This window comes from Acomys russatus, chromosome 11 (genome assembly GCF_903995435.1).
Source record: "Acomys russatus chromosome 11, mAcoRus1.1, whole genome shotgun sequence".
Classification (NCBI taxonomy): Eukaryota; Metazoa; Chordata; class Mammalia; order Rodentia; family Muridae; genus Acomys; species Acomys russatus.
Window position 1 is genome coordinate 60,926,963 of NC_067147.1, and position 26,265 is coordinate 60,953,227.

Sequence of the window (26,265 nt, forward strand, 5' to 3'; positions counted from 1 at the left end):
GCCTTCTCAGAAAGAACCTGTCTGCATAAGAGAGGAAATGTGTGTAGAGGGGGAAGCCATACGGACACTGTCTGATCATCAGCCTCTGGCTTGTGGCAGGGGAAGGAGAGAAAAGTCGACGAGACGGAGGTATGAGCTTCTGTTTCTTGCAGAGGGCAGGATATAAGGTAAAGAGAGTGTGGGTCAAGCACAAGCTAAGGAGCCCATCCTGGGGTGCAAAATCTTGGAACCCGTGGGAGGAATTGGATACCTAAGGGCGAGAGAAGGACAGAAGAGAACAGACCTTAGGTCTGACCCCACAAGGAGAGGAAGAGCGAACCCATGATTCAGCGTGCCGACAGAGTGTTACTAAGACTGAGAAACAGGAAACTCGGATGTTCAGGGAACACAGGGGAACGAACAGCTTCCAAAAGATTTTTTTTTTTTTTGGTTTTTCGAGACAGGGTTTCTCTGTGTAGCCTTGGCCATCATGGACTCGCTTTGTAGACCAGGCTGGCCTCGAACTCACAGCGATCCGCCTGCCTCTGCCTCCCGAGTGCTGGGATTAAAGGCATGCGCCACCACGCCCGGCCTCCAAAAGATTTTTAAATTGAAAACAACAGAAGAGCCGCCAACAACCTCACTTTGTGAGGCTGTGAAATCGAGGCGGATGGGACTAATATGAGTGAAGACGGAGAAACAGCATCACAGCAGCCTATCCTTCCTTGAGACAAAGGCTGCATAACCCAAGGCAAAATGGGGCGAGTCAGTCCCTGATGAGCCAACAGGGACACTTAGTTCTCATAAATACAAGGGACTTAGAGGCAACAGAGGGGAGAGTGTGTTGCTGGAGGGAGCTGGGAACCAGAGGCAACAGATGCCCAGTTCAAGTCAGATACGATTGTATTCGCAGCCGGGCACGGTGGCGCACACCTTTAATCCCAGCACTCGGGAGGCAGAGGCAGGGCATCTCCCATGAGGTCAAGGCCAGCCTGGTCTACAAAGTGAGTCCAGGACAGTCAGGGCTACACAGAGAAACCCTGTCTCAAAAAACAAAACAAAACAAAACAAAACAGCAAAACATCCGGAAAGTAAACAAACCATAAAAGGCTCAAGACGAAAACTCACAATTCACAGGAAGCTCCTGAAACTTACAAACTTCACAAATTGTGTCCCAACATTAGCTAAGTGGTAGCAGTCACTTGCAGGAGAGCTGCAGAAAGCTCCAAGGATGGATCTTTTTTGATCATGCTCAGGTTGGCTTTTATGTAATCATCTGTGTGCTGGCATAAGGTCACTGTGTAATTCAAATGCTGATTTCTGTACAGGCCCCCCCCCCCCATATCTGGTTGGAAGCCTTGTTCTGAGAATCTCCTGTCTCAATGGTGTATAAACTCTGCTCCCCAATTGTCCCTTTGTACACCAATAAAGCAGCTTACAGCCAATCACTGAGCAGGGAAGAGAAATAAGGCTGGATTTCCTGCAGCCAGGGGAGGTGGAGTTAGAAGAGGAAGCCTGCATTCAGCCTCAGGCAGAGCTGCAGGAAGATGAAGAAGATTCAGCTCAAAGAAAGAACTAAAAAGCAAGAAACTTGGGGATTGAGCAAAGATGGAGTCAGGGCAACACAGAGGGTTAGGAACAGACTTAAACTACTCAAGATTGTGTTGTGAAGCCTTATAAACAAACATAAAAGAGTCTCAAATATTTATGTGATAGCCGGGTTAAGAAATAAACTAAGAGAAACAAACACAGTTCTATGAAAATAGTCAACACCTGCGTTTGGGTCACCCATGTTTCTGCAAGTAACCCCTCACCTGCACTCTTATAGGTAACCTAGTTAACTATTGACTCAGTACGCCCGGGCTTGTGTGGAACACCTTGTTTGTTCTCAGTGTCCTGTCTAGATAGATGCCCCAGGAAAAGTGAGGTGCTTATGCAGCCTCCTGGCCGGGAGAACACGCGTTACACAAGGGCGGGAGGACAGGAAGTGATCTATGGTGGGAGACGGGGCTCGGCGGTCAGCAGCACTTACTGTCCTTGCAAAGGTCCTGGGTCTGATTCCTAGCACCCACATGGAGGCTCGGCACTTCCGCAGGCACACATGTGGTATACAGACACACATGCAGCCATGAATAAAATAAATATTAAAAAAAAAAAAAAAGAATGGGTCATTCCACAGAGACCCATTGGATATTTACTCACCGGTCACGCCCACGGTGGACACGGGGCCCACGCGCTGCCCCTCACGCAGCCCATACAGGTGCATCTTGTACTTGCGCCCAGGCTCCAGCTCTCTCACCGTGGCCTCTCTCTCCTGGCCCCCGACACGCACCACCTGGGGCCGCCCACTGCTGTCCTTGTACTGCACAGTGAAGGAGTCAAAGTCTCCCTGGGGGACCGTCCAGGAGAGGCTCAGGGAGTCTGGGGAGGATCCTGTCACTGTCAGCTCTCCCAGGAGCGGCTCCTCAGGGGGCTCTGGGGCCTCTGTGCTGGGCTCTGTGGGGCTGGGCTCTGTCTCTTCCTCTGCAGCTGGGGAGGAGACAGGGAGGTGAGCAGGTCCCAGCAGGTGTCCCTGGCTCTTGTGAAGAAGGAAGGAGAAGCTGTGGCTACCAGAGGGGTCCTGAGCTCAGTTCAGAGAGGCCCCCTGAGGACCAGTGGCCCTGGTCATGTGACAGCTGGTCAAGATGCCCAAGTTCCTGTGTCCCAGCTGAGGGGACCTGGACAATGCCAGCACAGCAAAGGTTGTGATGTCCCCACACCCTGCAGGGGGAGATAGCCCAGCTCCAGGGAAAGGCACACAGGCCATAGACTCAGCCTCAGAACGACTCAGGTATTAGCCAGTCCCAGCCACTGATCCCTGCTCAGAGCTGATGGTCACTTCTAGTGGGTCCCACCCTGTGCTCCCACAGTCCTCTCACCTGTCACCCCAATGGCAGACACGGGGCCCACACGCTGGCCTCTGTGGATGCCATACAGGTTCATCTTGTACTTGTGGTCTGGCTCCAGCCCGGGGATGGTGACCTGGTCCTCGTGCCCTGGCACCCGCACCACCTTGGGCTGCCCATCCCCGTTCCTGTACTGGATCAGGAAGTGGTCAAACTGTCCCTCGGGGACGGTCCAGGAGAGGCTCAGGGAGTCTGGGGTGGCGCCTGTCACGGTCAGCTCGCCCAGGCGTGGCTTCGCTGGAGGAGGCTCAGAGGTCATGGTGGGCACCGCCTGTGTGGTCACAGCTTCCTCCTCTGGATCTGGGCACACAGAGCGACAGGTTATGTCTTCCCTGTCCTCAGTTCCCACATAAAGAATATTTATAAAGACAAGGCCTTGTGGGTGTGGCATCACAGGCTTTTAAACCCATCACTAGGCAGAAGCTGCAGAGCACTGTAGTGTAGCCCTGTCTCAAAAAATAATAATTAAGAAAATTAAAATAAAATTGAAAAAAAAAAAAACCAATTATAAAAAATAAAAGCCCCAGGTGGGTGGTGGTGGCACACACCTTTAATCTCAGCACTCGGGAGGCAGACGCAGGTGGGTCTCTGTGAGTTCGAGGCCAGCCTGGTCTACAAAGTGAGTCCAGGACAGCCAAGGCTACACAGAGAGAACCTGTCTGGAAAAACAAAACAAACAAACAAAAAAATCAAAGCCCTGGTCAGAGTGGCTGTAGCATGGCTTCCTGCTTGCTCCATGCCTGTTCCTATGGGCCCACCTAGTCCCCTTCGTCCTCTGCCAACACCACTTACTCTGCCTCCCTTTGGCACCAGCCTCTTCATGGCCCCCTGTGGGCACTCCTCCAGCCTCCCTGAGATGGCTCTCCCTGCCAACTCCCCCCTCACTGGGCTCTGGTCTTTGTTCCCACTCGAAAATGGACTCGACCCTACTCAGCTGCCATCAGACTCAGAGTGTTGCAGAATTTGGCTAAACCCCTCCTGGCTGTCTCACTCACCTGCCCGGGACCCCTGAATGGACCACTGTCTCTCAGCACCCAGCCCTCCCTCCCTCCCTGCCTGCCTTGCTTCACTGTGAGGCCCAAGCTTTGCATACATGCATGTTTTGATGCCAGATCCTGGCATTCCGCACTGAACCCAGGCTTCCCGGGCCATCCCGACTCCTACACCTCTGAGGCCATTGCACAAAGTCTCCCGGTTCCTTCTGGACCATGATTTTCTGGCCTGCTGCTCTTGGCACCTGCTTGGACTCACTCTTTCTAGAGCTGTCCCCAAACTCATGCCCGCCGGACTCAGGCCTCAGGGTCCCCGTGAGCTGGCTGAGGTGTCCCCAGGCTCCCCTCTCACAGGCTCCTGTTTCCTATGATGTCATCCAGGAACCTGTCCGTCTGTCCCTGGATCTGGTACCTGCAGCTTTATATGCTGGAGAGGGGTACAGTTAAGTAAGATACTGCATCCCAGCATCCCTTCACTGTTTCCATAGTGACAGCGCCTCATGTTCCCAGGGAGCACCAGCACCTTTGCTAGTCAAGGCTGAGCTCTGCACTGGCCACACCAGTCAGGATCCTGGATCCTTCAGATGCCTGCGTGTTACATGGTTGGTCCCCGGGGGGGGGCAGGGGCAGACTGGGGCCAGAGGAGGCAGACCCCTTGAGAGGTGTGGCCTGGTAGAAGTTCCTTAGGGTGTGCTCGTGAAGGGCACGGGGAGACTGAATTTCATCTTTTCCTCTGGTCTGCTTTGATGTGTTTGCTGCTCCATAACACAGGTTCTGGGGGAACAGGGCCGACCCATCAAAAGCTGAGCCAAAGCAAGACTTTAATCATTGAAGATGCCAGGTGCTTCTCAGCAGAGTGAGGCCAGCGCTTGATAGGAGTGCAGACTGGCCCTCTCTGGATGGACCTGTGTCCCAGCCTGTTCTGTGGCGTGACCCAGGCATTGGGAAGTGCAGGTTGAGTGTACCCGCGATGGACACAGGGTGACTCAGTGGCCCTGTGGAGCCCACACAGGTACATTCTGTACTTGTGGTTGGGGCTCCAGGTCCTCCCACACTACTTTTCCTGGCCTCCAACATGTACCATGGGGCCGCCATGCCTATCCTCCAGGAGTGGCTCCTCTGGGGTTTCTGGAGCCTCTGTGCAGGGTCTGCTCCTCAGAGCCCTCTGACCCGAGGGAAGAACTGGGACCAGATAGATGTCAAGGACGCCCAGCAGATAAACCTCCTCAGGCCGAAGCCTTGGGGACTCAGGTGGCCTCACAGTGGCCATGTGGTCACTGGAGGCTGGAGAGGACTGGGCCAGCCCTGCTGTTCCGGCTGATAGCCAGACTGCCTTGTTATACCCCTTCAGAAGGCAGCTAGGCCATGTGTGTCAGGAGCCAAGATAGCTCTCATTTCCTTTGACCCAATAATCCCATTTCTGGGCACTTATCCTAAGAAAATTGTTAAGAGCAGGAAAAAGTTACAGCGTGGAAAAGTTCATAATGAGATTATTCATGACAGCAAACTGTGTCAGGACCCAATAGACCCACAACAGATGACTGGTTTTACAGCCCTTCACCAGAAACCATTAAAACGACGGTTACTGCAAACCGTGTGTTTGGAGCGTAAATAACTATAGCATCCGCCCTGCACCCAGGGCTTTAAAGCGCGCTGCTCTCTCACGCCTTGGCTTCCTGTTGGTGGTGGTGTGGGGGCCAGGCATGGAGCAGGAGAGTGACGCACTTGCTAAAGGTGGTCACTGGTCAAACGCTAGACAGACCTGGTTGCTTTCTGCCTTTCAAGCTTTGCATATGGCTGCCATGTTCCTCACACTGCAGGAATACAGGCTTGGAAAGAAATCATTGAGTCATAGTGCCAATAAGTGAGTGAGGGATGGTAATGGTGGGGGGAACATGGCGGGCAGGGATATTGGGAGCAGAGGACATGGGTCCCTTACTGCCCACTCTACTTGCTGCGTGTTGGGATCTGCCATTATGAGGAACGACGGGAGGTAAAGAGACCGGAAGCTGAGCCATGGGTGAGAATTAGCAGTTTACCACAGGCCGCAGACTCTGCAGTGCTCCCCCGGTCCCCACATCCCACACAACCCCGTAGTCTGGGAGACCCTGAGATAAGTACCCGTCCACCTGCGTGGGTGCCAGGCGTGGGAGACTCACAGCTGCCCGCTCTGTGGCTCTGTGGCTGAACAGCCTGACCCGCCCCACACCTCCTTCCTGAGGATGGCTGGGCTGTCCACCTCTGCTCTGCTCTTGAGGAGCCCTGGGAAGCAGGCTATGTATAACACCCGGGACCCGAGGGCATGTGTGATTTGTTCCCTTGCTGCCTAGGGACTGGCAAATTTAATCTTCTCATAATTAGAAATGAGCTCTGCGTTGCCAGGGTGACAGGGAAGACAGATGGGGTGCGAAGGAAGAGACACTGCATTTTTCTGTTTTTCTGTGATTATAAAAGGAATGCGTGGAGGGGAAAAAGAAATGCTTGCCATGTTGGAATATTCACTCAATGCAGAACAGACTGAAACAGAAAAGAAAAAAAAAAAAGAAAAAGAAAAAGAAAAAAAGGCCAACCCAGCAATGCACAGAACGCTGCATTCTGTCTCACAGAGTGCACTGCCGTGGGCGCCGCAGCACTTTGCCTGCCCCCCCCCCCGCCCACTGCCCACTGCTTGCCACCAGCACTCCGTGGGCCTTGTTCTATGTTTTTTTTAAGGGAGGGGAGGTTACTGTGCCCCACACTTTGAGAAGTTGGCCCACTGTGGTGGCGAGGAGGGCGTGGTGGGACAGCTGAGATCATGGTGGCCAGGAAGGAGAGAGAAGGGTTCCAGGAAGGGTACAGCCAGGAGGCGGGGCCAAGAACACGTCCCCAGTGAGCACTTGTCCCCACCGAGTGCCCATTCCTACCTCGGTCACCAGCCAACAAAGGCTCCACAGCACCATCCCTCAAGGTCCCTGTGTGTGTGTGTGTGTGCACGCGTGCTCGTGTGTACATGTGTGTGCCTACGTGTGTGTGTGTGTGTGTGTGTGTGTGTGTGTCAGGCCAGAGACATCAGATCCCCCTGCGGCTGTAGTTACAAGTAGTTGTGAGCTGCCTGACATGGTGTTTGGAAAACAGCTGGGGTCATCTGCAAGAGCAACTAAGTCTGCAGCACATTGCTACGGTAGATACGCTGCCGGCGCCCTGTACTCACGTCTAACTAGTGTGCTATTGGGTTGTTTATCTGTGTGTGAATGTGAATTTGGCTATAACAAAGACTCCTTTGAAATTAAGAAAAAAATAAAAAGGGGAAACACTAGAAGGCGGCGTGCTGTGTGTGATGTTTCACTTGTTGGGGACAGATCACAATCGAATGAGGAAGAGCCCCACCCCCATCGCGTGTACAAAGGCCAAGGCTGCCCAGAAAGGGGGTAGAAAGGGAAACAAATCTTAGCCTGTGGGACTGGGAAAACAGCAGTGACCACATACCGCCCCTCAGAGTGAGACACACCCCTAAATCCCCAGCTCCCACTCACCGGTCACGCCCACGGTGGACACGGGGCCCACGCGCTGCCCCTCACGCAGCCCATACAGGTGCATCTTGTACTTGCGCCCAGGCTCCAGCTCTCTCACTGTGGCCTCTCTCTCCTGGCCCCCGACACGCACCACCTGGGGCCGCCCACTGCTGCCCTTGTACTGCACAGTGAAGGAGTCAAAGTCTCCCTGGGGGACCGTCCAGGAGAGGCTCAGGGAGTCTGGGGAGGATCCTGTCACTGTCAGCTCTCCCAGGAGCGGCTCCTCAGGGGGCTCTGGGGCCTCTGTGCTGGGCTCTGTGGGGCTGGGCTCTGTCTCTTCCTCTGCAGCTGGGGAGGAGACAGGGAGGTGAGCAGGTCCCAGCAGGTGTCCTTGGGTTTCAGGAAGGAGGCAGAGACTGCAGCTACCAGGGGCCCTGAGCTCAGTGCAGAGAGGCCCCCTGAGGACCAGTGGCCCTGGTCATGTGACAGCTGGCCAACATGCCCAAGTTCCTGTGTCCCAGCTGAGGGGACCCGGACAGTGCCAGCACAGCAAAGGCCTCAATGGCCTGTTGCTTGGGAAAGTAGGTGAGCTCTAGCAGGAGAGTGGACCACAGCCTTGACCATGGCAGAATGATGGCTCTGACCAGCCCGGGGCCCCCCGATCCCCACTCGTGTCACCAAGGAGCTGAGGGTCTCCTCCCCTTGAGGTTTCTCTGAGTTCTCCACCGTGTCCACTCACCTGTCACCCCAATGACAGACACGGGGCCCACACGCTGGCCTCTGTGGATGCCATACAGGTTCATCTTGTACTTGTGGTCTGGCTCCAGCCCGGGGATGGTGACCTGGTCCTCGTGTCCTGGCACCCGCACCACCTTGGGCTGCCCATCCCCGTTCCTGTACTGGATCAGGAAGTGGTCAAACTGTCCCTCGAGGACGGTCCAGGAGAGGCTCAGGGAGTCTGGGGTGGCGCCTGTCTCGGTCAGCTCGCCCAGGCGTGGCTTCAGGGAAGGGGCAGTGGTAGGCTCCTCACCAGCAGGATCTGGGAAAGATGTAAGGCAGAATCTTTGCTGTTTCTGCGAGGAGTTCCCAAGTCCGGATGCTCTTGCATGTGGGTCAGAAAGAGGCTGTGTCTAGGTCTGGTCAATCTCTGTTCCCGTGTGTAACCGCCAAAGCCATAGTCTCCTTGGGCCTCTCAGACAGCTGAGGCCACCTTATGTCTTGGGGCCTTTGCATGTTGTATGCCTGTCTTCCTTTAAGCATTATTATTATTATTATTATTACTATCATGATCATTATTATTATTTAGACTGGGATGCATATAGGCCAGGTTGATCCTCAGTGGAACCGACAGAAGAGAACATAGTCAATGCTGGATCCTCCTGCCCTGCTCTGCCTTTTGAGGGCAAGGATTACAGGTGTGTGTCCACACACCTGGCCAGATCCAAGGCTTCTTTTGGAGAAATGGGGGGGGGGGGAAGCGCTTAAATTAGACCGTGGAGGTTCCTGCTGGGGGTAAGCAGTGCATGGTATGCCTTGCACAGGTGACTTTTACAGAACCTAAGCTGGGTTAAAATACTGCTGTTAAGGGGCTGGAGAAATGCCTCAGTGGTTAAGAGCACTGACTGTTCTTCCAGAGGTCCTGAGTTCAAATTCCCAGCAACCACATGGTGGCTCACAGCCATCTATGATGGAATCCAGTGTTCTCTTCTGGTGTGGAGACATATGTGAAGACAGAGCACTCATATACACACAATATACAAATGAATCGTTACTTCTCCTTTGTGGGATGAGAGGGCAGGACGCAGATGCCCAGAGGCCGGTGAGGACCGGATTGAAGCGGTTGGGCTACTTGGCTTCACTGTGTCCTCTCTTGTGTATACTCCTGACACTTAGACCTCTCTAAGTTAGATGTATTCGTTTTATTTTATGTGTGAGTGCTTTTGCCTGCCTGTGTGTCTGTCCACTACGTATGTGGCCCTTGGAGGCCAGAAGAGGGTGTAAGACCCCCGAAACTGGAGTTTCAGGTGGTTGACAAGGTGCTGAGAACTGAACCTGGGTCTTCTGGAACAGCAACAAGCCTCTCAGCATCTCTTTAGCCTCAACCTTTGGACCCTTAAGCGATTATTTGTGGGTGGGAGTTGCTGATATTTCATGGAATTTGTTCTCTCTAGACTCTGGGGAGAAGCCAAGAGCCTGAAACCAGCCACAGAGGTCTCAGCACCCAGCAGCCCCCTCCAGGCCTGCCCTTATCCTATGTGGTACCTTCCAGGCCAGATCCTGCTGGACCTGAGGCACCTGGGGTCAGGGATGAGTCAGAGGCTGAGGAGCTGCGGGCCTGAGTCTCTGCTGTAGGAAACAGTGAGGACTCTATCTGCCCGAGAAGGCCCACACACTCACCGGTCACGCCCACGGTGGACACGGGGCCCACGCGCTGCCCCTCACGCAGCCCATACAGGTGCATCTTGTACTTGCGCCCAGGCTCCAGCTCTCTCACCGTGGCCTCTCTCTCCTGGCCCCCGACACGCACCACCTGGGGCCGCCCACTGCTGCCCTTGTACTGCACAGTGAAGGAGTCAAAGTCTCCCTGGGGGACCGTCCAGGAGAGGCTCAGGGAGTCTGGGGAGGATCCTGTCACTGTCAGCTCTCCCAGGAGCGGCTCCTCAGGGGGCTCTGGGGCCTCTGTGCTGGGCTCTGTGGGGCTGGGCTCTGTCTCTTCCTCTGCAGCTGGGGAGGAGACAGGGAGGTGAGCAGGTCCCAGCAGGTGTCCCTGGCTCTTGTGAAGAAGGAAGGAGAAGCTGTGGCTGCCAGAGGGGCCATGAGGTCAGCTCAGAGAGGTTCCCGTTAGAATCTGGTGGCCCTGCTCAGTTGACCAACATGCTTAAGCTTTTGGGGTGACCTGATGCAACCTGAGCAGCTGCCAGCATAACAAAGGCTTACTGAACCCCTTGCCCAGGAGATAGGCCAGCCACAGGAGGACACCCAGGCTGCAGCCTCAGTGTAGCAGGTGTCTGCAACTGACCACCAATCACTATTGACCAATCGATCCCAGTTCACCTGAAGGGCCACCTCCCAGTGGGTCCACCCTTGAGGATCACACATCCACTCACCCGTCACCCCGACAGCAGACACGGGGCCCACACGCTGGCCTCTGTGGATGCCATACAGGTTCATCTTGTACTTGTGGTCTGGCTCCAGCCCGGGGATGGTGACCTGGTCCTCGTGCCCTGGCACCCGCACCACCTTGGGCTGCCCATCCCCGTTCCTGTACTGGATCAGGAAGTGGTCAAACTGTCCCTCGGGGACGGTCCAGGAGAGGCTCAGGGAGTCGGGGGTGGTGTCTGTCACGGTCAGCTCGCCCAGGTGTGGCTTGGGCTCAGGAGTCATTGTGGGTGTTTCTGTGGGCTCCTCTTCCTCCTCCTCCTCCTCCTCCTCCTCCCATGGCTCTGAACACGAAGAGAGGAACAGGAGCATGGGGCTCTGCCGCCCTCCGCACCTCTGCAGCTCTGCAGAACAACGTTCAAGTTAATTTCCCTCACTTACCCGTCAGGGCCTCAGTTTGAGCAGGACCCACGCGATGCCCGTCATGGAAACCGTACAGGGTCACCAGGTATCTGCGGTCAGGTTCCAGGCCCGTGAGGGTGATGTCACTCTGGTCACCCTCTGTACTGACCACTTTGAGTTGCCCATCTCTGTCAGTGTACTGGACCTCAAAGGAGCTAAAGTCTCCCTCAGTCACCACCCAGGAGAGATGCAGGCTGTGAGGTGTGGCCCCCTCCACTCTCAGCTCTCCGAGGTGGGGCAAGGCTGCAGGAGGTGAAGTTGTGGGGACCTCTGTCCAAGCTTCGGTTGTTTCTCTGGGGCCTGGTGCAGAGAGACAGGGAGAGAAGCTGGCTGCTCTGTTGCTAAACTTGTATGTTGAGGGGAGCGAAAGGGGAAGGCAGAGGCAGGAGGGTTGGCGAAAGCATTTGAAGCCGAGGAGAAGATGCTGTGTCTTGCAAGGCTCTAAAATGAGATGCAGAGAGACGCTGCTCCCCTCCCCGCTCCCCTTACCACCTCCTCCCTTCCCCACCCAACAGAAAGAATCCCAGTGGCTGCCAGGGCCTGGGGAGCTGAGTGCAAAGAAGACCTTGTAACCTCCTGGCAGCAATGGAGCCAACCTAGTAGGACCTTGTGCCCCACCCGTGGGCATCAGATCATTGAAGCGACCCAGCCCTGCCCACATTATGTTTTGCAGGGATCCCATGCTGGGAGAATGAGGGGCTAAAGCTTGGTACCAGCCAGAGGGGGGGGGGCATGTCTCCTGGGAAGAATCTTCACACAACTATGACAACTCGTCAGCCCACCACACAGGAGACTGGAGCCCATGGGTGGGACCGCCTCCTGCTTTGGCACTGCTCAGCTCTCTCTACACCTCTGGCGCTCCACTTAAGTCTAAACCTCAGGCCAAGTCATACAGGAGGGTTCACTGGATCTGTCTTCTCCTCTTCCCAACACAGCCACATCAGCTAAGCCTCTTGTTCTCTGACTGGCCAGGCCCCTAACGGATCAGAGGTACGGGGTGGGGGGTGGGGGCGCGCGTGCACTGCTTTGTGCCTCCCTGTGATGACTGTTTCATGATGTCCACATTTGCCAAAGCCCTTTGGCCTCAGGAAAGCTGGTCCCCTCCCACAAAAGAAGTGGACCTGTCAGGTGGCTGTCACACTCACCAGTCACAGCAATGACAGAAAGGGGACCCACACGCTTGCTGTCTCGAAGGCCGTACAGTAGCAGCTTGTACCTGCGGGCTGGGTCTAGGCCAGAGACTCTGACCTCTCTGCGGTAGCCTTCCACGGGCACCACCTGGGACTGGCCGTCCCTGTCTTTGTACTGGACCACAAAGGAGTCAAAATGGCCCTCGGACACCGTCCAGGAGAGGTCCACAGAGTCCTGGGTCACACCAGTCACCTGCAGTTCCTCCCCCAGTCGAGGTTTCGGGGGGTCCTTTTTTCTAGTGAGCTCCGCAGTATTCATGGGCTCTGAGAAGACACAGACAAGACAGAGCTCAGCTGGCCCTGGCTGTGACCATGGAAGGCAGGCCAGGGAGAGGAGGGGTTGTTGCCCAGGCTGGCAGCCTCCTCACCTGTGGTGCCCTCTGTGGAGAGGGGGCCGAAGCGCTTCTTTCCCAGAAGCCCGTAGAGGAGGAATCTGTACCTTCGGCCTGCATCCAGGCCTGTGATGGTGGCCGTGTGCTCCTGGCCCTGCACTGGCACCACCTGCGACCCACCCTTGTCCTTGAACTGGACCATAAAAGAGTCAAAGTGGCCCTCGGGGACTGTCCAGGTCAGGCGCAGAGAGTCTGTGGTGGGATCCGTTACCCACAGCTCCCCAAGGCGGGGAGGGGCCCCTGGGCTGGCGTCATCTCGGGCGGCTGACACAGAGAGAGGTTCTTGCGTTTATTTTTTTCTAAAAATACCCTCCCATTTGTTCCCCCATCCCCATCTTGCCAGAGACTCCTCCACTTGACCCTGTGGGGACAGGTCTGTCCTGAGTCACTTTCTCTCCTCATTCTCTCCTTCTCACGCGCAAGGCTCCTTCCCGCCTTCAGAGATGTCCCATTCCACAGGGCACAATTTACTGTCACCATTGTCTCTATCTAGTTTTCTACCCAGAAGCCCCAGCTACATGACCTGACTGCTCCCTGAGGAATTCCTAGGGGGTCGAGGCTCTTTGCAGGGGGTACAGGCAAGCGGGGGAGGTAGGATGCCATTGGGGTTAAGTGTGCCCCAGCCTCCTGCTCCCTCCTCATCTAACTCAGAGCATGGACTCCACAGGACTTGGAAGAGGCATGGGGCTCACTGCGCCGTTACATGCTGTGGGGACTTGGGAGTAACACACAAGAAAATTCAAACAGAGGAGGGATCCCATGACTGCCAAAGGAGCCATCCAACTTGGGAAGGCGCTGGCCCGATGCCTTCCTGACGGAATTGTTATTGCGAGAAACTTCTGGCAGCGGGCAGCCTCAAGGGGCAGAGGAGGCCTGGACCAAACCCCAAGAAAGGGCCCAGCTGCCGCGAAGAGGTTCTCTGGTTCTCATTTTCCCAGGCTCCAAGAAGTCAGGAGAGGGAGGCGAGCCTCCACTAGAAGTGGATGTTGGGGCAGAGGGACAGGGAGCCAGGATGAGAGCTGGAGAGGTGGGCAGGACCCACAAGCTGTGACTGTGCCACCTGCTCTGCGGTGGCAGAGGGGGCTCCCTGGAGGCCCCAGGGCACCCCATCCCTCTCCCCGTGAAGGCCCAGCATGCAGAACAAAGGAAGGGATGAGAGGAATGTGAGAACCCGCTGCTGCTGCTGGGTCTCTCACTGCTCTGGACTAGAGCAGACAAACAGAAAGATGCCCGCAGGGACTTAAACACTTCAGGGAAGGCTGGGGCCTCGGGGGTTGAGCTGGACCTAACGCAGTCCTCACCTGTCTTCGCCTCTACAGAGACCTGGCTGTGACGTTTCCCATCTTGGACCCCAAAGAGCAGGAACTTGTACTTGCGGGAGGGCTCCAGGCCTGGGATGGTGACCTCCCGTCGGTCTGCGGCCACGGGCACCACCTGGGGCTGGCCGTCCCTGTCCTTGTACTGGACCGTGAAGGAGTCGAATTCACCCTCGGGGACAGTCCACGAGAGGCCCACGGAGTCTGGGGTCACATCTGCCACTGCCAAGTCCCCCAAGCGTGGCTCCAGGGGCAGCTTGGAGGCCTCAGTGGCTGGAGCTGGTGCTGCTGGCAGGGGGTCTAGGGTAAGACAGATCACGCCTGAGCCCCTGGCAGGGAGACCTGGCCCCACCTGTCTTGGGGCTAACACTGAAGTGAGGAAGTGTCTCTTCTTTATGTTCAATAGCCTGTACCAGCCTGGTCTTCCATGGCCAGCACGGTCGGTATCAGCAGCACTCTCGACTCTCACCAATAGAGAGAAGAACGCTTTCACGTGGCCTTACAGTTGCTCAGACGCATCAAAGCACCGTTTGTACTATATATGAGCTGACGGGTACTGCCAAGCCATAAATCAGAGAGTAAACGTTTTGATAGTGACACACTGGCCTCTCTGCATTCATTAAATGATACCAAGGACCCTAAACCCGAGGGTGCTCCCAGCCCTCATGTAGGATGACAGGTCTCTGCACAGCCTGAGGACTTGGTTAGTTTGGTTTTTCCAGACAGGGTTTCTCTTGTAGTCCTGGCTGTCCTGGACTCCCTTTGTAGACCAGGCTGGCCTTGAACTCACAGTGATCTGCCTGCCTCTGCCTCCCGAGCGCTGGGATTACAGGCATGCGTCAGCACCGCCTGGCTATATCCTGAGAACTTTAAATCATCTCCGAATAAGTTACCATGTCTGATATAAGGTAAATGCTATGCAAATAGTTGAAAACTATATGTTTTATGACAAGTAAAAGGTCTGTGTCCATTCAGTAAAGATAAATATGTGTGTTCATGTGTGTGCATGTGTGTGCATGTGTGTCTGCTTATGTGCCTGCAGGTGAGCGTGCACATCTGTGTGTCTACGTAGAGGCCTTTGGTGTTCTTCCTCTGTTGGTGTCTGCCTCATTTTTTCCCCCCTGAGACACAGCTCCTCACTATGCTCTGGAGGCTACTGCTTAGGCGAGGCTGGCTGGCCAGTGAGCCTCACGATTTCCTCATCTCTGCCTCCAAGTGCTGTGATTACAAGCATCCCCAGCTGCCCAGCAGCTTCCCTGGGCTCTGAGCATCTGAACTCACTCCCCAGCGTGCCCAGCACCTTCCCTGGGCTCTGAGCATCTGAACTCACTCCCCAGCGTGCCCAGCACCTTCCCTGGGCTCTGAGCATCTGACCTCACTCCCCAGCGTGCCCAGCACCTTCCCTGGGCTCTGAGCATCTGAACTCACTCCCCAGCGTGCCCAGCACCTTCCCTGGGCTCTGAGCATCTGAACTCACTCCCCAGCGTGCCCAGCACCTTCCCTGGGCTCTGAGCATCTGAACTCACTCCCCAGCGTGCCCAGCACCTTCCCTGGGCTCTGAGCATCTGACCTCACTCGCCAGCGTGCCCAGCACCTTCCCTGGGCTCTGAGCATCTGAACTCACTCCCCAGTGTGCCCAGCACCTTCCCTGGGCTCTGAGTATCTGAACTCAGGCCCTCAGGTTTGTACCATGACCAACTGAGCTATCTCCTGATCCTGAGAAGGAACATTTTAAAGACCCCTTTTCTGGGTCTGGAGAAGTGGCTCAGTGGACGCTGAACACGACAGCCTGACTTCAGTCCCCAGGATCCATGTGCAGGTGGGAAACTGACTCGAGCACCCACACACATGCACATATGTACACGCACAGATACACACACCCTCAGCCATGCTGTGACATGCGAGCACCCACACACAAGCACATATGCACACGCACAGGTACACACACTCTAAACAAAGTCTTTGTGTGCATGTGTTCTGTACAGCTGCACGTGAAACCTCAAGTCAGGAAGCTGACTGTGTCAGAGCTAGCAGTGTCCTTCATGACCATACAGACTCTGTTTCTAGATTTTAGAGCAGCAGCATTCTGAGGGAGGAGGAAAGGGGTTCCAGCAGATGCCTGGGCACAGGAGGAGTGAAAGGACTAGGGAGGGGGGACAGACGCTCAGGGAGGGGTGGCTTCCCTGAGGGGTGAAGTAGGGCTGGACCAGAAGGAACTGTGACCTGGACAGGCCCAGGACCTCAGAGGGGTTCCAGGGACGGGGGAGCTGCTTAGCCTTGATGGAGGAGGACAGCTATGCCCAAGTCACAGCCGGGCTGGAAAGAGAAGGGAAGGAAAGAGAAGCAGCTGTGCACAGTCAAAGAGAGGAGGGAGAGGGAGGCGAGGGAAGAGGAATGGAGGCCACTTGGCCGGCGGAGCCAGGGTTGGAGTGCAGAGGAGGATGTCACTGAGGGCAGGAAGGCTCCAGCCTTGGGGAGAAGCCAAAAGTTTGGGAACTTGGACATCTGTGAGTCTGGAGCAAGGCCTGAAGGGTCACTAACACAGAAGCTGAGAGGCAAGGCTGGGGCAAGGGTCTTTGGGAAGAGCTGTGGATAACAAGGGATGCAGACAACCTGGCTCCCTCCCTCACCTGTCACAGCTTCCACAGAGAGGGGGCCCACACGTCGTCGGCCATGTAGTCCGTAGAAGTTCAGCTTGTATTTTCTTGCGGGATCCAAGTAAAGGATGGTGGCCTGACGCTGGTCCGCGGCCACGGGCACCTCCTGGGGCTGCCCACGCTTGTCCTTGTACTGGACCACGAAGGAGTCAAACTGTCCTTCAGGAACCACCCATGAGAGGCTCACAGAGTTGGGGGTCACACCAGTCACTGTCAACTCCTCCAGGCGGGGCTCGATGGCTGGCACGGTCTTCTCTTCTGGTCGTGAGTCTGAGGTAGAAATGGTTCTGCTAGAAGAGTGGGGGTGCTGCATGCAAAGCTGCACCAATCATCGACACCTGACACACCAGTGATCTGGTGAATCTAGCGCCAGTAGGACAGCTCAGCAGGTAAAGCAGTTTGAAGCGAGCCTGAGAGCCCACGTGAAAGTGTAAGGAGAGACCCACAGAGACGTCCTCTGACCTCAGTCCATGCGCCATGACACACACATTTCAAATACAACAGCAACAACACGCATGCATACAAGGCTTCACCAAGTCCTCCCCAGCTGTCAGGGTGGGCTTTCCCAGAAGAGCTTCATCAAAAAGCTGGGGAGGCCCTAGTCTTGGTGACCTGCTCTGTCTAGCCCTCCCCCAGCAAGCAAGCCACCTTAACTGCTCAGCAGCGAAGAGCCCTGGCCACGGGGCATGGGACTCAGCAGCAAGGGGAAACAGGAACAGATCCCAGCTCCCACTCACCGGTCACGCCCACAGTGGACACGGGGCCCACGCGCTGCCCCTCACGCAGCCCATACAGGTGCATCTTGTACTTGCGCCCAGGCTCCAGCTCTCTCACTGTGGCCTCTCTCTCCTGGCCCCCGACACGCACCACCTGGGGCCGCCCACTGCTGCCCTTGTACTGCACAGTGAAGGAGTCAAAGTCTCCCTGGGGGACCGTCCAGGAGAGGCTCAGGGAGTCTGGGGAGGATCCTGTCACTGTCAGCTCTCCCAGGAGCGGCTCCTCAGGGGGCTCTGGGGCCTCTGTGCTGGGCTCTGTGGGGCTGGGCTCTGTCTCTTCCTCTGCAGCTGGGGAGGAGACAGGGAGGTGAGCAGGTCCCAGCAGGTGTCCCTGGCTCTTGTGAAGAAGGAAGGAGAAGCTGTGGCTACCAGAGGGGTCCTGAGCTCAGTTCAGAGAGGCCCCCTGAGGACCAGTGGCCCTGGTCATGTGACAGCTGGTCAAGATGCCCAAGTTCCTGTGTCCCAGCTGAGGGGACCTGGACAATGCCAGCACAGCAAAGGTTGTGATGTCCCCACACCCTGCAGGGGGAGATAGCCCAGCTCCAGGGAAAGGCACACAGGCCATAGACTCAGCCTCAGAACGACTCAGGTATTAGCCAGTCCCAGCCACTGATCCCTGCTCAGAGCTGATGGTCACTTCTAGTGGGTCCCACCCTGTGCTCCCACAGTCCTCTCACCTGTCACCCCAATGACAGACACAGGGCCCACACGCTGGCCTCTGTGGATGCCATACAGGTTCATCTTGTACTTGTGGTCTGGCTCCAGCCCGGGGATGGTGACCTGGTCCTCGTGCCCTGGCACCCGCACCACCTTGGGCTGCCCATCCCCGTTCCTGTACTGGATCAGGAAGTGGTCAAACTGTCCCTCGGGGACGGTCCAGGAGAGGCTCAGGGAGTCTGGGGTGGCGCCTGTCACGGTCAGCTCGCCCAGGCGTGGCTTCTCAGGGGCTTCGGTGCTGGGCTCTGTGGGACTGGGGGGCTGGTCCACAGTGTTGTCTGGTGGGGCTGAGAGAAGAGACCAGGATCTCAGGTATCAACACTGACTGGCAAATCAATGGCGGTACCAGAGCACATCAGAACGTGTGTTCCTCCATTGAGGGTTGGGGCTCCTGTGGCCTTGGCATTCCACGTCCAGTCCCTGGAACACCATCAGCTGTGCTCCTGCTGCCAGACAGGATGGAACCACCATGAGAAAACAGCCCACAGAGTCAACTTAGCAGGGCCCACGGGGGCTCACAGGGACTGACGTGCCGATCACGGAGCTCGCGTGGGTCTGCTTTAGGTTCTCTGCGTGTATGTTATGGCTGTCAGGTTGGTGTTCTTGTGGGACTCTTAATGGTAGGGGTGCTGGTCTCTCTCTTTCGCCTGCTCTTCAGAACCTTTTCCTCCTACTGTGTTGCCTTGTTCAGTCGTGATGTGAGGGTTTGTGCCTGGTCTTACTGTCACTTGTTACACTGTGCTTGGTGGGCATCTCTGGGAGGCCTGCTCTCTGCTGAAGGGAACAGGAGGAGGAGAGGATCTCGGGGAGTGGTGATATGTGTGGGGGCGTAGAGCTGAGAGAAGCAGAAGGAGGGGAAACTGTAGCCGGGATATAACTTCTGAGAAGAGTAAATAAATGATAAAATAACAAATAAATAAACCGCACTCTTGCTGAGGCCCTCTTGGTAGCCTGCCCCCTCCCTACAGGAAACTCTACAATCTCTAAGGAATGCATTGCTGAGACGGCACCCGCAGGCAGGTGGGCCAGGGACAGCTCCCGAGGCCCCACCTGCTCTCCCCTGCAGGGGGTCTCTGCAGGGTTCCATGGAGAGACTGTGGTACCTAGGACTGAGGCCCTGGGGCTGCATGGATGGAGGGACTGTGGTACCTAGGACTGAGGTCCTGGGGCTGCATGGATGGAGAGACTGTGGTACCTAGGACTGAGGCCCTGGGGCTGCATGGATGGAGGGACTGTGGTACCTAGGACTGAGGCCCTGGGGCTGCATGGATGGAGAGACTGTGGTACCTAGGACTGAGGCCCTGGGGCTGCATGGATGGAGAGACTGTGGTACCTAGGACTGAGACCCTGGGGCTGCATGGATGGAGGGACTGTGGTACCTAGGACTGAGGCCCTGGGGCTGCATGGATGGAGAGACTGTGGTACCTAGGACTGAGGCCCTGGGGCTGCATGGATGGAGAGACTGTGGTACCTAGGACTGAGGTCCTGGGGCTGCATGGATGGAGAGACTGTGGTACCTAGGACTGAGGCCCTGGGGCTGCATGGATGGAGGGACTGTGGTACCTAGGACTGAGGTCCTGGGGCTGCATGGATGGAGGGACTGTGGTACCTAGGACTGAGGCCCTGGGGCTGCATGGATGGAGGGACTGTGGTACCTAGGACTGAGGCCCTGGGGCTGCATGGATGGAGAGACTGTGGTACCTAGGACTGAGGCCCTGGGGCTGCATGAATGGAGAGACTGTGGTACCTAGGACTGAGACCCTGGGGCTCCATGGATGGAGACTGTGGTACCTAGGACTGAGGTCCTGGGGCTGCATGGATGGAGGGACTGTGGTACCTAGGACTGAGGCCCTGGGGCTGCATGGAGGGAGAGACTGTGGTACCTAGGACTGAGGCCCTGGGGCTGCATGGATGGAGAGACTGTGGTACCTAGGACTGAGGCCCTGGGGCTGCATGGATGGAGGGACTGTGGTACCTAGGACTGAGACCCTGGGGCTCCATGGATGGAGGGACTGTGGTACCTAGGACTGAGGCCCTGGGGCTGCATGGATGGAGACTGTGGTACCTAGGACTGAGGTCCTGGGACTCCATGGAGAATAGGAGGTGGCTGGAGAAGGAACAGACAAGAGGCAAACTGACAATGGCGTTAGGTGGGGAGGTGGCAGCAGGGAGAGGATGCTGGGGAGGCAGAGACGGCTCCAGTTCAGCATGGGGTTTGTGCCTGGGTGCTCTGAGTGGGTGTCAGCCGGTATTCCTATGTACTGATTGAATCTTAGGCAAGGTCTCACTGCGCAGCACAGGCTGTCTTAGGACTCGGCAGTCCTGCCTCAACATTCGAGGTGCTGTGAGTCCAGGCGTGTCACCTGCTTGCGTGTATTAAGTATGCCATGGGGGCATCACCATCAAACCCCTTCTTGGATGCCGGGCAGTGGTGGCACACACCTTTAATCCCAGCACTCAGGAGGCAGAGGCAGGCAGATCTCTACAGAGCGAGTTCTAGGACAGCCAGAACTACACAGAGAAACTCTGTTTTAAAAAAACCAAAAAATTCCCACTTGGCAGAAGGGAAGGTGAGAACACGGGGTTAAGTGGCGGGCCAAAGTTCCCAAGGCAGTGAGTTATGAAGCCACTGGTGAGAGCCAGCCAGTTGCCTCCAAAGTCCCTGTCCTGTAGCAGTATACCACCAGGGAAGGCAACAGAGCTGGGTGACAGGGACTGGGCACATGGAGGAGAGAGAGGCCTGGGGCAGGCCTGACTAGGAGCAGGGGAGTGGGGGCTTTCTGTGTGTGAAGTGACTGGGCCACCATGGTACCTGGTCCCCTGCGCCTGCAGAAACCCAGCAGTGACAGCCAGGAACTGAATGGCTCCCTGAAGGAGTCCGCAGTAAAATGTGGCTGGAGGAGAGAACATCTGGGGAGGGGACGAAGAGGCTCCAGCTGTTTAGAATGGGGAACACAAGTTTGGTCTGAGGAGCTGGAGCCTAGGCGAGGAGTCCTGGGAGGTGGGGACCAAGGAGCAGCTGGGTCGGAACAAGGGCTCCACAGAGTGGAGTACAGGAAGGGTAGGTGGGCTGGGCAGGGCCAGCAGTGAAGCAGTGCGGGATTCTGACTCACCCGTTTTGGCCACTACAGATGCGGGCCCCACACGCCGTCTGCCATAAAGCCCATACAGGTTCATTTTATACTTCCTGTTGGACTCCAGGCTGGGGACAGTGACCTCATTCTCGTCCCCAGTGACGGGCACCGTCTGGGGCTGCCCCTGTGCATCCTTGTATTGGATCACAAAGGAGTCGAAGGGACCCTGGGCCACCGTCCAAGACAGACGCAGGGAGTCTGGGGTCACACCGGTCACTGTCAGTTCCCCAAGGAGGGGCTGGTCGAAAGACTCCTCCTCGGTGCTCTCTGGGGCTGTAAGTGCAAAGAATCAGCAGCCTGGGATCGGGGTTCAGATTTGGACCTGGGGTTCATCACTCTGTTACTGAGTGCTAAAGCCCTGGGAAGTGGGGCACAGCCAGAGTATGACACACCTCCTGGGCTTTAGGGAGCATGCTGAATGGGATGGAAGGGGCCTAGCTGGGTAGGAGTGGGGTGGGGGGAGGAAGCTGGCCGCCCCCCAGCCTGGGAGCAGGGCCAAGGTGTTGGGATCAACCATTTTACTAGGAGGCTCTGCTGGTTCCTGGCTGAGGGCGTGTGCAGGGGGCAAGAAGAGGTCACATGAGAGCCTAGGTGGCAGTCACTCACCAGTAGTGCCATCAGCAGTGAGGGGTCCCTGCCGCTTCTTATTGGCAATGCCGAACAGAGTGAATCTGTACTTGTGATTGGGATCCAGCGGGGAGACCACCACAGAGCGCTCAGGCCCCTCCACAGGTACCACGTGGGGCCGCCCTTCCTTGTCTCTGTACTGGACCACGAAGGAGTCAAACTGGCCCTCAGGGACAGTCCAGGAGAGGTGCAGGGAGTGTGGGGTAGGGTCTGTCACCCACAGCTCTCCCAGGCGGGGTAGGGATCCCGGGCTGGGGTCACTCTGAGGCACTGGGAAGAGGGAACAGAGAAAGGGGATCATGGGAGAAAGAGTGTCCTGTGCAGCCCACCCTCTGACCCAGCTGGACAGGAAGGGGCCACGCTCCCAGCTAAGGGAAGAGGGGATGGGACCCCAGCCAGCGCTTCTCACATCTGTGCAGCCAGGGAAACTCCCTGAGGCAACTTCCATGCTTCCAACTTAACTTCCACCTACTTTCTCCTCCAGGAGAGAGCATCCTTGGCGGAGTAGGGGGGGCAGGGTGGGAAAGCATCCTACACTGGGTCCTCCTCTTTGGGGTACGCACCCACCTCTTGCTCTGTCCCTAACTGTACCCACTTCCTGAGCACACCTCTCTCCATCACCCCTCTTTGCACTCTGTCTCCAGAGGATTTCAGAATTTTCTATATCCTAAAGCCTTCAATCCAGCTCTGCCATGCACCAGGCAGCTCCTGGTGACCTGGCCACTGCCAAGTCCTGCAGACCCTTGAGAGCCCTAACCCACTCCTGCTAGCGGGCCACTTCCTCTTTCCTAGCATCTGGGACACAGCTGCCAGGACTCACTGTAACCCTGAGGTCCCACCAATCTCTGTCAGGCACCTTCTGTCTGTCCCTCAGCCGAGCTACTCACAGCTACTGTAAGGACCTGTTCAAGAATGCTCTAAGGGCTGGGCGTGGGCATGGTGGCACACACCTTTAATCCCAGCACTCGAGAGTCCAGGACAGCCAAGGCTACACAGAGAAACCCTGTCTCGAAAAACTAAAAATAAATAAATAAATAAATAAATAATAGAATGCTCTGAGCTCACTGGCTCCAGAAACACACAGGAAGTATTTCTCTGAGCGCCTCTGCTGCCTGGGGACAGAAGCAGCTGGTCACGGGACCTGAGGCTTTCCTGGGCCTCCATCGCAGGCCAGCATCAGCCTCTGTGTCTCACCAGTCGTTTCTCTAACTGCAGTAGCAGACGCCATGCCATTTATAAAGTAGCTCATTTCACTCTCGGACTCAAAGACCCTCAGAGGTTTCTTGGGGTTCCAAAAGGAGGTCTATACTATCCCACACAGGACCCCAGCACTGAACTGGCCTCTCTGCCCCTTCAGGATTTAACACAGCCCCCATGGACCACAGGCAGTCTCCCTGGGCCCCAAAGCTCTGGGGCAACCCGCCTCAGCACGCTTCAGGGAGCGGGTCTGGGGTACCCGCTGTCACTCACAGATCTTGGCTTCAGCCACCAAGGGGCCATGCCTCTTCTTGCCGACGAGCCCATACAGGAGAAATTTGTACTTGCGCCCTGGTTCCAAGCCTGTGATGGGTGCCGAGCGCTGGGGTCCCTCCACGGGCGTCACCTGGGCCCCGTCTTTGTTCCTGTACTGGATCAGGAAGGACTCGAACTCCCCCTCTGGGACAGTCCAGTGCAGGAGCAGGGAGTCAGAGGTCAAGCCTGTCACTGTCAGCTCACCCAGGCGTGGCAGGGCCGATGCCTTTGCCTTCGCAGGCTGCTCCTCAGTCCTGTCTGGGGTTTGGAAACAAAAGCAAAGCATGCTGGGCCGACCCTTCGCCTTTCGCCCGGACTCTCCCCATCCCGGATGCCACCATGCCTGCCCCTCCTGGGAAGAAGACATTTTCTCTAAGTCTCTCTCCCCTTTGTGTTCCCATCCCTGAACTCTAATACTTTAAGGAGTTTCATGTCCCTCCATGGTACTGCTTGGGAGTTTCTAGCCTCCCCACTGCTACTTCAGAGCAGTCTCAGGCTCCCTAGCCCCCTGAGCTGCTCTCGCTTGCTCCCCTAGTCCCACAGAGAGAACCAAGGTGGGGAGGTGTGAGGGCTACGCATCCCGGACCTTGTCACGTCCCACCAGCTCTGAAGTCATGATGGCAGTGGAACACCTCCCCCCACACACAACAGAAGGCTTTATCCCAGGAAAAACGCTGGCCAATGGCCAATGCACCACGGGTGCTGTCCCCAGGAGGAAGTACAGCTGAGGACCTGTGCTGGGACCAGAGCTCCATCTACCCCCAACTCTATGGTCTAGGGCAGAGCAGAGGGACAACCAGGAAGTGAGTCATCTGTAGAGCAGGGGCTACGGTCTCCTGGATTGGTCACCACCCCACCCATGTGCCTTCTATCTGAACCCTCAGATCTTCCAGGTGGTCAGGCCTGCCCTGCCTCTAGAGCCCTGAGATGGCTCGGCTCCTCCCCTACTCTCAGGACGGGGCTCTGAACACAGTCCAGATGTACCCATAATGCCTTGGTAGGTGATGGGAGCAGAGGGCTTGCCCCCAGGGGTGATCCCATGAAGGAACAGCTGGTAGGGGACTCCGGGAGGGGGAAGGGGCACCAGAGCCTGGTGGACTTCTCCCGGAAGAAGCTCTTCATGCGTCCAAGGCCCCTCGGCCACCTGCATGCGCAGCTGGAAGTGGGCAAAGGTGTCGGGCTGGGCAGTCCAGGCCACACGGAGGCGCCCTGTCTTGTCTCTGCCCAGCACCTTCATCTCTCCCAGCGGGTGGCGCTCCAGGGTCAGGGCAGGAGCCTGGGCCCCTTGGGTCGTAGAAGGGCCCGAGGGAGGAGGCTCATCAGTGGCCTCCAAGAGGCCAGAGGGTAAGGAGCCTGGGAAGGGGCAGAGCAGGTAAGAGAAACAGGAGAGTCCGTGTGAGAGCGTGGCTGGAGCCTCCCGTCCCCAGGTGCACCCTCCAGCCTCTGAGGGCTAAAAGGCTGCCCTCCCTTTCCCAGGCTGCTTCCCGGCCCTCTCTGGGGATTCAGAAGACAGTCAACACTCCTTCCCATATTTGGCCAAGTCCTCCAGCGTCTCCCATAGAACCCACTTTGGAGCAGCCAGGCCTGGCTTACGGCAGGCAATGACCCATGAAACCTGCCATCCCTTCCTGCTGATGCTCACTCCAGTGACCTTTTGGCTCCTAATGAGCGTGTCCCGTCCCCCCACACTCTGGTGTGAGCCTCCCCCACTGGTGCCGTTCCTCCACTTCCGTTAGTGGTGCAGTGAGAAGCCTGGAAGGAAGGGAGGGGCCGTGGTGTTAGGAGGGAGAGAAGGGTGGAGGGTGGACGGAGGTCCAGTCCCGGTGGCATCTGTGCCCTATGGAGGAAGAACAGGTCCACCCCCACCTGCAGCCACCAAGCACCCAGCCCCTGGGCCAGGCATCCGTCCTGTGGGAGAGCTGCTGGAGGGGAACCCAGCCCAGGAAATCCTTCAGGAAACAGTGGTTTCACCCCACCCACCATCCACGGCTTCCGAGGCCACCCTCAAACAGTTCTGCCACACTTGTGGGAAATAACCACAGACCACAGACTTCAAGCACCCTCGCCGCAGTGAGTCACAGCGGGGATCTCTGATTTCAATCCCACCCATGGAAGCAGCAGGGAAAATTCTCAGCAGCCGCTGCCTCACCGCAGCCTTCAGTCGCCTGCGCGATAGTGTCCCGCTGTGAGTGCTGCCCAGTGCAAGACTCTAAACTTGCTGAGGACATGAGATGGTGGTTTGCGGGTTTTCTTTTTCCAATTTAAAACAAACAAACCTCAAGTGCAAGGTTCTTGAGTGTGACATTCGCAGACAATGTTGTGTCACTATGTTGATGTGTGGCCTTGCCTGGCAATCAATAGCAGGCATGGGAACCCAGTAGGAGCCAGGGAACGCCACAAACCAGGTCTGTTTGGCTTTGGTTAGCCTCAGGAGGATGCCGGGACCCTGGGATGGGGGTGGCTTTTGAAACAGTGGCAGGAGTGGGGGCAGGGCAGCTTTCTGTGGTAGTATCCTGCAGCCTGGACCAGGCTGGCTGGGAGATGGAAGGGGTGAGGCGGTAGAGGCCTAAGCAGTGAGGCAGTAGGAGAAATAATAAGCGGCTGCAATCTTGAAGGCAGGTGACGCTGGACAGGGGGTGGGCGGACCAGGGCCCCAGCCCACACTACCTGTGGTGGTGATGAAGGCGTAGGACTTGGAAGTCTGCCCTGCCCGTACCCCATGGACCTCAACGTGGTAAGTAGTGCCGGGCCTGAGGTTGGGCAAGCGAACAGTGCGTTCCGAGCCATCCACAGTCAGCTCCCCGCTGGGGCCCTTGGCCGGTGGCAGTGGCTGCCAACGCAGCACTACGCGCTCGAACTGACCCCGAAGGCCATCGAGGGACACAATCAGCGCACCGTCGGCTGCACTGCCCAGCACCTCGGGCTTCGGGTGGCGCGCTGCAGTCACTGGGTGTGCACCATCGGATGCTGGGCCCA

The 26,265-nt window shown here is 56.8% G+C and overlaps 1 protein-coding gene across 1 annotated transcript in view; it reads right to left on the minus strand.

The window, feature by feature from the left end:
* Positions 1–26,265, minus strand: part of Tnxb (tenascin XB) — a 47,709-nt gene that overhangs the window by 11,194 nt on the left and 10,250 nt on the right. Inside the window, exons 6-18 of the mRNA XM_051153566.1 lie at positions 23,248–23,547; positions 21,757–22,047; positions 21,130–21,423; positions 17,977–18,303; positions 17,261–17,587; positions 16,497–16,793; positions 13,852–14,166; positions 12,527–12,814; positions 12,114–12,422; positions 10,948–11,268; positions 10,515–10,850; positions 9,797–10,131; positions 2,182–2,461 (exon numbers count right to left, since the gene is read on the minus strand). Coding sequence (XP_051009523.1) covers positions 2,182–2,461; positions 9,797–10,131; positions 10,515–10,850; positions 10,948–11,268; positions 12,114–12,422; positions 12,527–12,814; positions 13,852–14,166; positions 16,497–16,793; positions 17,261–17,587; positions 17,977–18,303; positions 21,130–21,423; positions 21,757–22,047; positions 23,248–23,547 — 4,020 coding nt within the window. The remainder of the gene's footprint in view (positions 1–2,181; positions 2,462–9,796; positions 10,132–10,514; positions 10,851–10,947; positions 11,269–12,113; positions 12,423–12,526; positions 12,815–13,851; positions 14,167–16,496; positions 16,794–17,260; positions 17,588–17,976; positions 18,304–21,129; positions 21,424–21,756; positions 22,048–23,247; positions 23,548–26,265) is intronic.